Below are 12,657 nucleotides of genomic sequence, written 5' to 3'. Positions count from 1 at the left end.
TTATCTTGTCGTTAAAAAAACTTGACAGCTGCAGGCAAGAATTGCTTTGTTAATGGATCGGTGGAACACCTTGGAATAACCAGCAGAGCACTAAGGTGCTTCTAAGGCTATTAAAAAACCCATGGCGGGGGTTGCAGCTATAATCACTATAATCCTGATATCATTTCTCGTTCCCACTTCCAGGATGACCTCTAACAAGTCCGGGTAGGCCTGCAAGCCAATTATGGATCATGCTATTTTTATCTGTTGGTTGATGCGGTGATTTTCCCCCAGCCCAGTAGGCCAAAAACAAGTTCCCGACTAACATCAAAGGATCCGTGTTTCCTAAGAGAGAACTGGAGGAGGAGACGGTGCAAGGGAACATAGACTGTATTTCGCTAGAAGTACCCCAGCAGCCGGGTATGATTTATGAGATGCTAGAACGCAGTAGAATGGTCGAAGATAAGGTCCAGAGCCACTGGATAAAAAGTAAAAAAAAAATCCCCTTGTTGTAAAACAGCCGCGATAAGGGAAACGTGTGATCAAAACACTGGATAAGAACGACAAGCTGATCGAATTGTAATCATGTATTCGGGTTCCCATCCATTGGTTATAGTGCGATGCTTTTCACCCACAGACCAAATGGATTCAGAGAGAGAACACATCTATGGTCGTAGGTGGTTGTGTTGTTTGAAAATGATGGAGAAGTTGTTTTTGCTATGAACATTTTTTAACAAAAGTGAGGGTGCGATTGTGGTGAAAAAAGATGACTACATATTAGCAACGTTTTTCATTTGTGAACGTTCTAAACTTAAAAATGGAATGTAGGCTACACAGCACATACATTTTACAAATCTCCACGCTTTCAAAGGTTCAATCACATTTATTATGTGATTGCTGCAGCTATACACATGCAGCATATGCATACAGCCCATCAGGACTTCTTGTATATAGAGCCCAGAATTTGGTGCTACGCCCCTGTTCGGGCATATCCCTTATAAGACAGGATAAATATATCTGTAAGTTTTCGCCTTAAGGATGTATCCATGTACGTTAACTTTGAACACCAACGGTTCCAAAATAACCGTGGCCCCCATGTTTCTAGTGAGGAAACTGCTCTTTTCGCGACGCTTTAGAGAGGAACAGAAACAGAAACAGAAACAACCAGATAGGAGAGAGGGGGAGACAGAAGAGAACATTATTGGTTAGAACGATGTCAGGAAGATAAAACGCGCATCAGAGCTCCACAAAGCAGAGAAAGATCAATGAGATGCAAAGAGGACGAGAAGTAAATAAAATATTTAGAAATGGATACCGCCGAGCTTCCGCGCTGCTTACAGTCAGCAGTCAGAGCACGGAGGCCAAATGTTCGTTTGCCTTCTTGTTCTTATGAATAATAAATGAATAATAAATAAACATAGATTGTAAATAGAATAGAATAGATATTTGATTTACATTTATATAAAAAAATTAAAATCGTTCTCTGAGCTTTCCTCACTTTATACCTATTCCATGGTGTTTTAATTTATTTATATCATAACTTTCTTTTTTCTTATATTTTGACCAAACTCTGATTTGAATTAGTTAGAGAAATATGCTATTCTATTATTGACAGCAGAAACAGCCTTAAATCCAATTGTCTAGTTTCGGAGGTTTTAGTAGGAGTTCCTAAAATGGACAGCAGGTGGCGATGCTGCATACGAGTAGAACTCTCTTTGCCACTTCATAGGATTCACAACACCTGGGAGGTCTAGTGTGTGTGTGTGTGTGTGTGTGTGTGTGTGTGTGTGTGTGTGTGTGTGTGTGTGTGTGTGTGTGTGTGTGTGTGTGTGTGTGTGTGTGTGTGTGTGTGTGTGTGTGTGTGTGTGTGTGCGCGTGCGTGCGTGGTCGAATTGAATGTGTGTGTGTGTGTGTGTGTGTGTGTGTGTGTGTGTGTGTGTGTGTGTGTGTGTGTGTGTGTGTGTGTGTGTGTGTGTGTGTGTAGACGGAGAAGGGGGGGGGGGGGGCTTGTCTCCGTCTCCGTTAACAACCGAGCGCGGGCGCCCCTGTCGCGACTTCAGCTGCCACCGGCCAGTTGAAGGAGCGCCGCGTGCTACCGAGAGTCTCTGACTGGCGCGAACAACGGACGCTTCGCCCTCACGTGCTACTCAGCCGGAATGGGATATCATATCTCGCGGATAACAAAATAGGAAATTAAGATAGCGCGCCGTCAGATGCGGACCGACTTTTGGACAGAAATGCATTTCCTCCGATATTCCTAACGTGACGATATAGGAAATAGGTTAGACTATGCGCCCGCCGCCCGGTTTCACTCCTCTTGGTAAAATGAAACGTTTTTTTCGGAAACTGGCCGTGGCTGTGGTGGTGCTGGTGTGGTTGGGAGCGCTGGCTTATTTGTTGGTATTGAGCCGAAAGAAACTGCCGGAGCCCGGTACTGTATTCGGAGGTGAACCACACCGCATCCAGGTAAAGTATTGCCTATGCCCCTCATACACATCGCTTTTTTTCTGTGGCGCACTCTTCCTCTGTCAGAAGTTCAATACAACCACCCAAACTAATTCGTTTAGTTAATAACACCAACACGTTTCAATCGAGTTCATCATGGAGTTAACGGTTCTTAGGCTGAAAACGACAAATTTCGATCGAAGATCTGATCCATTAAACGTCACTTAGCGGGGTTGAGGGGGCATAGCAAGCCAATAGGCTACCGTGACTCTTTGACTCTTCTACCACAACAGTTAGCCTACTTCACTCTGGGTCTGAATGCGAATCTGGGAGCGTTGTTTTCACTTTAGTTGTGTGCAGAAGGAACCGCTGTGTGAATTTCAACTGTAATCAAAACAGACGTGGGGGAGCTGAAAGCCCCGCCACGGGGACAAGTGCAAACTGCACACCAGTAGCGTTCCGTCAAGTGGGGGCTCGCTCTGTCAGCCTCGAGCTGCCGCCGGGCGGCGAGGCGCGTGGCGGGGTGAGGCGGGCGGGGGGGGGGGGCGCACAATTTCAGCTGCCAGGCTGATACTTGTTTCTTTCTAATCAGGTTAGCGTTGCCAGTGTGTGTGTGTGTGTGTGTGTGTGTGTGTGTGTGTGTGTGTGTGTGTGTGTGTGTGTGTGTGTGTGTGTGTGTGTGTGTGTGTGTGTGTGTGTGTGTGTGTGTGTGTGTGTGTGTGTGCGTGTGAACATGTACTTTTAAGGCAAGTTAGGGGGGAGTGAGAGTAACGTGTATTATGGTGTGCATTTTATTGATTACGATCAATCAATTTCCAAAGCCAATGCATATTTCCACGCAGAAAACTCATTATATTCTACTCTATTGAATTCCGTTAGTTTCTGCTAAGAACACGCTTTGAATGAACTCTACTCGGTTTCTGCCGGTTCTTCTTGGTTCTGCAGTGACCATTAAACTATTTTAGGACTCACCGGCACACGCTATTAATCAACCCAATTCATGTGAAAAATGATCTGCTGGAATACAAAGTCCAAGAATACCCGCCCCCGGCTGTGTGAAATGTGAGGCTGAGACCTGTCTGACGTATGAGGGCAGAGAGGGAGCCAGCCTGGAATAGGACCATTAGACGTTACAGAAGGAGGTGATGGAGATGAGCTGGTGACGTGTCTCCCTCAGGTACAAAAGTAAAGTGTACACAGTCTGAATTTTCTGTTTAAAAGGTTAATGGCAGTGGGAATAAAGGAGTTATTGTACATCTTAGAATCAGATTTGAGTCCACTTTCATATGTGGCTTTAGATATCTGACCTCTGGTAATGTGTCATCAAAAAAATTAAACCTGAGCAGAAAATCACTGTTCTAGCATAGAGGCCTGTGTGTGTGTGTGTGTGTGTGTGTGTGTGTGTGTGTGTGTGTGTGCGTGTGCGTGTGCGTGTGCGTGTGCGTGTGTGTGTGTGTGTGTGTGTGCGTGTGCGTGCTCCCTTATTCCAGCAATCAGGTCCTTGTTAGTGTAAATGATAATCTCCTAATTAGTTAATGGGCTTACCTGTTTCCTGTGGAGTTTCTTGCTCAGGGTGAACCCACTGGTGAAGTAAGCCCTAGCTATTTTACTGGTTAGCAGACGCCTGTTCCTTAATCATTTAATAAAAATAGCAAATACTACATATATTTGAATACTCACACTCACATAAAAGTAATACAAGTTTTTTAATCTTCATTTTTCCAGGTGGAATACAAGTCAAATGATGTGGAAGAAGTTAATGTAATGTGTCAAAAATCTCATCTTTATCTCCTAGCTTCACCTAAACCACTGTTACCACCGTCACCATCAAAATGACTCGGAGCATTCATTTCTGTTCATATGGGTAAATATAAATAATCATATTGTATGAATGAGTACAAAGAGCACAGCATCTAGGGGGGCTGTAGTTTCCATCCATTTTCACGCTAAACATATGTAAGGGAACGGATAGCCCGGTTGAAACAGGGAGGGCAGGGTGAGGTTGTACTGGGCAGCCCCTCATTGTTAAACATTAAACGCTGTTAACTTCAAGAATGGACTCATGGTCAGCAATGTTCTGAACAAACGTCAGCTGCTTCCAACCACTGAGGTCAAGGGGTAAATATTCATATAAGATCCATCATCTGGGGCCTGTCGCCAAATCGCGCCAGCCGCAGCCATGTGTGTGTGTGTGTGTGTGTGTGTGCTTACTTGACATTAATGCTTGCTGGATAAAAAAACAGAGTAATATACACACACTCACTACAAATAGGCACACTAGAATCACACATACACGAGCACACACACACAAACACGCGTGCGCACTGGCGCACGCACACACACACACACACACACACACACACACACACACACACACAGAAACTCTGAAACAACAGCTTGTTTGTCTGTCTCCCTGTCTGAGTGCCTGTCTGTCTACCAGCTTGAATGTCAGCTTCTCCCATCACTCTCTCTTCCTGCGCATATCCTCCCTTCTAGTGGAGGATGAACCCATGGCCACTACCCTAGGGTGAAGGACGGCATCATGAGACCTTCACAACCACCGCCATAGTTTAATACAGAATCACACCAAGACCATGACACTGAACTCTGTTTCATTCACACTCTCTCTTTCTCTCACCCACTCCCTTTCTCCCTCCCGCGCTCTGTCTCTCGCTTTCTCTCTCACTGGCTAACTCTCTCACACACACACACACACACACTCTCATCATTTTATTCTCTCTCTCGCCCGGTCTCCCCGGTGTCTTCCTGATTTGCCTTCTCTCTCCATCTCTTCATTTCCTTATTCCTGTATTATTCCATATTCTGCCTTGTCTTTGTGATCTCTCTCTCCCCTGACAACTGTCTCTGTTCCTCTTTGATTGCTTGTTATATCTTATTGCTAGTTGTCACCTGTTGGCTTTTCCTTGCTATTTCTCTCTCTCTCTCTCTCTCTCTCTCTCTCTCTCTCTCTCTCTCTCTCTCTCTCTCTCTCTCTCTCTCTCTCTCTCTCTCTCTCTCTCTCTCTCTCTCTCTCTCTCTCTTGCTTTCTCCGTTACGTTCCCTCCTCTCACGAGAATACAAGATCGATGTTCCAATCGCTATGCTAGCCTTGTGTATCACCACACAAACACACACAGATATGCACACACTCAAACACACTCGCACACATACAGACAGATACACAAACACCCACACAGACAGACACACACACACACACACAAACAAGGCCATTTCTCTGTCATATAAAATTCAGCTATTGTTATTTTCCACTCTGTTTCTCGCTCTCTCTCACTCGCTGTCTTACTCTCTCTCTCTCTCTCTCTCTCTCTCTCTCTCTCTCTCTCTCTCTCACTATCTCTCTCTCTCACTCTCTCTCTCTATCAAGATTTTCCCAACAACAAGACGAGGAAATTAGTTTTTCAGGGCAGTGGTTCTGAGCGCCTCGGGAGTATAAAAACCAAACGACAACAGTAATAACAATGCTTACACTCATTCTTTAACATGCATATGTGACCACAGATTGACAAACCAACAGAATACAACCACGCCTTAACACCACCGTTACAGACGTACACAAATCATATCCTGTGAGAAAATGACCATCACATACTGTATATATTATTACAATCACACAAACATAACTTTCTATATTATAACATTACATCTATAACACATTCTATATCTATATATATATATCTATTATAATATTCACACAATCGTACCATTCTATATTATAACATTCTCACAAACATAACATTTTGTATTATAACATTCCCACAAACGTAATATTGTATATTATAACATTGACACTAACATCAAATTCTGTATTATTATATCACACAGACCCAATATTCTATAATATAACACATTTTAGATTATATAATGATAATAATATAGTAAATATAGTAAAGTATATAATATAATAATGTAGCATAATATAATACAATTTGTAACGACAATATAAACGACAACATTATTGCATTCACACATATTCACATTCTATATTAAAACATTACATTCTAAATTTCCCGAAACATCCCATTCCATATTATAACATTCACACAAACATAATATTCTATCTTTTATCATTTACAGAAACATCACATTCTCTATAAGAATATTCACACACATGATATTCTATGTTATAAAATTCACATATAAATATAATATATATAATATTCTTTATAACATTCACACAACCATACAATTCTATATATTGTAACATCGGATTCTATATAACATTACAATGCAAAGCCATGAGTTTTTTTTTATTAAAGACCTTTGGGGTAACTGTCTTCTCTCTAGTGGTCATAAATCAGTGCAGCTTTTTAAACCACAAAAAAACTGCTAATGCATCTAGTATATTATTATTATTATTAAAAGGGTTTAAAAGTGACTATTAAGGTGCCTCAATGTGTGTGTCCTTGGCGACGTATACCTTTCAGATAAGTTTATTCAGTTTGTTCACATTCTAAAGGCTGACAGAATATGGGCAGTGGGCACTCAGTGTTACTACATTAACATCTTATAACATAATGTGTTATAAGATGAGCAAAAAAGGCTGGAATCAGCATAAACACGTTTAGTTTTTTTTAAATGGAGGATGCAGCATAATCAAGCATCTTTGACTGAAAAGGATCCCAGTACACACCGGCTGAACACACAGGTACAAATACACACCTACACTCACACACACACACACACACACACACACACACACACAGGTAGCAAGATAAAATGCAGGTGATTATTCTACCCTGAGGGACGACATCATCTTATTAAAACTGAATCAATAAATCATGATGGAGTGTGTGTTTGTGTGTGTATGTATGTATGTGTGTGTAAAAAAACATTTAAAGTGATGAACATTCACCACACACACACACACACACACACACACACACACACACACAGACATGAACAGCAACTAGCATTCATCTTGTCACCAATTCCTTTTCTCCCATAGTCTACAATGTGTAAAGTGTAACATGTGTGTGTGTGTGTGTGTGTATGTATGTGTGTGCAGGTGTGTGTGTGTGTGTATGTGTCTGTATTCACTGTAAATGACATACATTTATTGTGAATGAACTGTCAGTGACAAGACCTGCCTCACTCTGTCACGCTACACAACACTCGGCTCCACACCGGCACAGACCACAGATGAGTTAAGTTACGAGTCTGTGTGTGGGTGTGTGTTTGTGTGTGTGAGTCCTTTTGTCTTGGCCATGTCCTGTTCATTTATGTGCGTGCACGCATATCTGTGCATTTGTGTGTGTGGGTCTGTGTGTGTGTGTCTGTGTGTGTTTCTGTGTGTTTGTGTCTGTTCATTTGTGCGTTTGTCTGTGCATTTTTGTGTGTGTGTGTGTGTGTGCGTTTCTGCGGTATGCGCTATAGAAAATTGTAATTCCCACCTTGATGCGTGTAGGATTGAGCCATCAATCTAGTTTATAGAGCGAGCCGGGTAAAACGAGGATAAAGGAATGAGGGAAACAGAGAGAGGGTGGGAGAGGAAGAGAGAACATCGGAAACAGAGAGAGGGATTCAACGAGTGATAACCCCAAGAAGAGAGAGAGAGTGTGCGGGAGAGAAGTAGAGAGGGAGGTAAACAAAACAATGGAAGAGCAGGGTGGAGGAGGTGAAGGAGGAAGTATGGAAGAAAAAAAGGAGGGATGACGAATGGTACAAAGAGAAGGAGATGCAACGGATAGAGAGATTAAGACACGTGAAATAAGTGAAAAGAGGGATGCAGAGACAAAACAATAACAATTTATTGGAATAAACAAAACAAGGGAAGGGGCACAGACACAGTGTGAGAGAGAGAGGGAGTGGGAGAGACACAACCCCGGAGAGTGGGAGACCATAGTGTAAGGGAAGAGATGTAGCGAGAGGGAGGGAAAGAGAACGCGAGAAAAAGAAAGGGTGAGAGGAACAGGGGAGTAAGAGATGAGATCAGAAACAGATAGCAGGGTGAGTGCGAAAGACAATCGCGAACAGAGAGAGAGAGCGACCTATTCACGGCCTGTGCTCCTGACAGCCTCTGGGTTGTCCACGTGTCAGCCAGTGAGAGAGGACAGAGAGCGGGTCGTGTTCACAGTGGCAGGCAGCATGTAGACGCCATGCTGGTCCTGATGAAACAGATGCCCCATCACGACTGAACAAGCACACCACAAGGAGGGAGGTATCTGCAAGTGACATAGGGCTTCTCCTACTGTAGCTCCAAGTGTAGAATTGCAGACCAACCGTACTCCAACTGTAGACCAACTGTGGACAAACTGTGGATCAACTGTAGACCAACTGTGGACTAACTTTAGACCTACTGTATACTAAGTGTAGACTAACTGTGTAGACCAATTGTAAAACCACTGTATTGTAACTCTAGACTCTCAAAGATCAACGGTACACCCACTGTTATCCAACTGAAGTTCTACTGTAGAGCAAATGTAGACCCACTGTAGACCAACCAAAGGCCTACTGTAGAACATCTGAAGATCTATTGACAGACTGTAGACTATTTTCAGTACAGTGCACACACACACACACACAGACAACACACGGCTGCGGTCATGGTTATCTCTTTGTTTGGGCCATTGTTCTTTGTTGTTATTTGTTATTGTTTGTTGTTGTTGTTAAGCCAGTAGAGGATAAAGCTACTCTATTAGCAGCTAATCTCCTTTCTTAGAACGAGAAGAAAGCAGCTTTACCAAGAGGATTAAACAAGCACTCCTCCCAATACACTCAACACCCTACACACACACACACACACACACACAAACACACACACACACACACACACACACCAAACTACCATAACTCTCTTGTGAAAATGTTTGCCCGAGCATCACACACACACATACACGCACGCACAAACACATACCTGGTATTAAATCCACTGCCGGTTGATTTTAATAGAGCAAGGGATTAAGTTTAAATCTCTATACTAAACATCTATTCTTACACACACACACACACACACACACACACACACACATCAAAAACACACACACACACACACACATATTTGTGTGTGTGTGTGTGTGTGTGTGCGTGTGTGTGTGTGTGTGTGTGTGTGTGTGTGCGCGTCCGTGTGTCCTCACACAATCTATTTTCCCACCGGATCTTCTCCAGTTATTAGTTCTCTCTTTCTCTGCCTCTCTGCTGCTCTGTCTCTCACTCAGCCTCTCTCTCTCTCTCTCTCTGCCTCTCCGTTCTCCTTCTATATATCTGTGCATGTATGTGTATGTGTATATTCATTAATATATTGTGTCTTTCAGAAGGACACAAAAGGCAGTTCTATTTTCGCTCTATGCGAGTATATGCATGCATATGTCCATGTGTAGTGTTTGTAAGTGTGTAAGTCTGCCCTTGTTCTCCATAGAGAAAGTGCACAACACGTCTGGATTGCGCTAGAAATGATTAGCTTGTTGCTGTGTTGGTGGTTGTTGTTGTGTTTGCAATCTCATTTGTTGGTAATGTTTTTATATTGGTCATTACTTTTGTGTTTTTTGACAGTTGGTTAGCCAGCTAGTCTGAGCCCTTTCCCTATTTTACTCACAACGTCTTGCTAAAATATTATTAGTGAAGCTCTGACCTATTGTACCTATGATACAGAAGGGCTTTAAAATGTGTCCAGCTCTGTCTTTAATCAGGTGGTGAGTAACTTGAAACATTTATTGTTCTACTAACCACAATTCACAGGAACACAATACAGCTCCATCAAAATTCGGTCCGTTCTAGAGCTAAGGAACACAGAACAAATGTAGAGAATTAGGAGGCTTAACATTACTTGGCCAAAATAACCGCCGAGGACAAACATTACTATGATGGCCAGGACAAACATTACTATGATGGCCAGGACAGGACAAACATTACTATGATGGCCAGGACAAACATTACTATGATGGCCAGGACAAACACTACTATGATGGCCAGGACAAACATTACTATGATGGCCAGGACAAGACAAATATTACTTTGATGGCCCAGGAACAACATTATTATGATGGCCAGGACAAACATTGCTATGATGGCCAGGACAAACATTACTATGATGGCCGGGGAAGGGACTGCAGAAAGCAAAGCGGCAGTGTGTTTGGTGATTAGCCTCCACTCTAGAAGCTATAGCTAGCCACCACCTCGGCATCAGCTGAATTGTACACTTAACTCTGTAACTGCTGTAATCGAATCCTAGACCCTACACACGCATATTCGTACACTGCTCTCATGTTACCTCTGCCACGTTTTGGGAGATCTTTTTTGAAGTCAAAATGACGTCACCGAAATACAGAACAACCAAATGCTTCAGTTAATTGACATGAATTAACGCACGTGTTGAAGACATCTTCTGTCTTACAATGGCAGACAAAACATCGGCTGGACACCTTTTGTATTACTTTTATAAGCGCTGTACTATACTGCATGAATGAAGCGTGGGTTGGGGTTGAGTGCATGTTTGATGAAAGCATGGCGATGGTTGTAATGTGTGACCATAGCAAAAGGTTTCTTGATTAAAGAGCAACAAAGGGATCAATCTAAGGGCTGGAACGAAGGGATGCATTAGCATACCGCTAATCAGCTTCAAAGCGCACGTTTATTTTAAATTAGGATGGAAGTGTCACAAATTTGCGACCAATGCAAAAATACAAGATCAAACATGAATCTTAAAAAAAATTACTGATTATGAATATCATGCGTATTATACAAATGATGTTATGGTAAAAATTGTCTTCCACACAGATGTACAGACACATGAAAAAAAGCATGGGTGTGGACCTGCCTAGGTTTGTAGGTATTTATCTAGAGACAGGTATTTCTCTAGAGAAGTATTCAGTCAGACAGCTATAGAGCTATAGGGTAGGCATTCCGTTCGTCCTTACAATTATGTGCATACAATGGCTCAGGCAACCCAGACACACAGAATGGAAAGGGAACACACACACACACACACACACACACACATAAACAGGCACTCAGGGCACTCAGCCTGTGAGGCGGCCTTGGCAGTTCAGATTGCAGGGGAGATGGGGAATGTGTCGACGGAAGTAAAAGGAAAATGAAAAAGTTCAATGAGGATTTCAGATGAAAAAACACATCCTTCCTCTTCTCTCTCGCTATTTCTTATCTCTCCTCCCCATCTCCCTTCCTCTCCTCAACGCTCCATCTCCTCACCTCCACCTTCCTCACCTCTCATCACCTTGCCTCTCTCCTCCTCTCCACCTCTCCTCTCTTCTCCTTTCCTCCCCTCCTCTGCTTCTCTTCTTGCCCTCCTCCCCCTCATACTTGTCTCCGCCTGTCCTCTCTTCTCCTCCCCCCCATTTTTCCTCTCGGCAGATATTGAGTTTGCACACACACACACACACACACACACACACACACACACACACACACACACACACACACACACACACACACACACATATTGGCTTATGTATAGTTGGTGTTTTTGTTGCTCTAAGGGAGTGGGTGTGACAGAATATGTAACGGCACAATACGTTTTTTGTGCAGTTTGGGGGGAAATAACAATGTGTTTGTATGCGTGATCTAGCTGTATAGTGGTATAAAGGTTCTTCCACCGAAAGCTTCAGCAAAGAAAACTCCAGAGCTATTTTAACACCGGGGAAAAAGAGCAGTCGACCCCTGACTACATTTAGACCTGACACAGAGTACCAAAATGTCATCACACACACACACACATGCACACACTTAACACACACACACACACACACACACACACACACACACACATTTTGCAGCTGTCAGACTAATTCCACCCTGGTCTCTCAGTTCTGTCCCGTTCCCCATGATTCATAGCGCCACACACTGCCATGGTTCTGTTAGTGTCAATCTGTGTGTGAGTGTGTATTAGCATGTGTGTGTATGTGTCTGTATGTGTGTGTGCCCAGGCCTGTTCATCTGTGTTTCAAAGTTGTCTCGTAATTTCAGAAAGAAGCGCAAATACACAGTATAAGTGCCTTTTTGAAGACAACTTTCCGCTCTAAATCCTTACTAAAGCCGGCAGCCACCCATTTGAAGGTCACTTTCCTCACTTTAGAACCTCACTGACTCAGTTGCCATCATTAATAGCATGGATGCCAGTATGAGACCTAGCCAACTGTAGACAAGCAGAATCAGTCTAAAAGGTAACCACGAACAGCCGTACAAAAATGCTTATCGTTTGCTTGCCTAGCAAATTCATTTGTGGGAAACGGATGATTTCTGCACCAATTGTGAAGACTT

The 12,657-nt window shown here is 42.9% G+C and overlaps 1 protein-coding gene across 1 annotated transcript in view; it reads left to right on the top strand.

The window, feature by feature from the left end:
- Window positions 1–2,215: 2,215 nt before the first annotated feature.
- The window catches only part of galnt14 (UDP-N-acetyl-alpha-D-galactosamine:polypeptide N-acetylgalactosaminyltransferase 14 (GalNAc-T14)), a gene marked incomplete at its 3' end in the record, with an annotated part of 94,487 nt that continues 84,045 nt past the window's right edge, over window positions 2,216–12,657 (top strand). Inside the window, exon 1 of the mRNA XM_084484270.1 lies at window positions 2,216–2,445. Within this exon, the coding sequence (XP_084340396.1) occupies window positions 2,269–2,445 (177 nt within the window). The 5' untranslated portion in view covers window positions 2,216–2,268. The remainder of the gene's footprint in view (window positions 2,446–12,657) is intronic.

Source organism: Micromesistius poutassou, assembly GCF_964030765.1.
Source record: "Micromesistius poutassou genome assembly, chromosome: 19".
Taxonomy (NCBI): Eukaryota; Metazoa; Chordata; class Actinopteri; order Gadiformes; family Gadidae; genus Micromesistius; species Micromesistius poutassou.
Note: the sequence above shows the minus strand (reverse complement) of the source record. Positions and strands in the feature narration are given on the sequence as shown.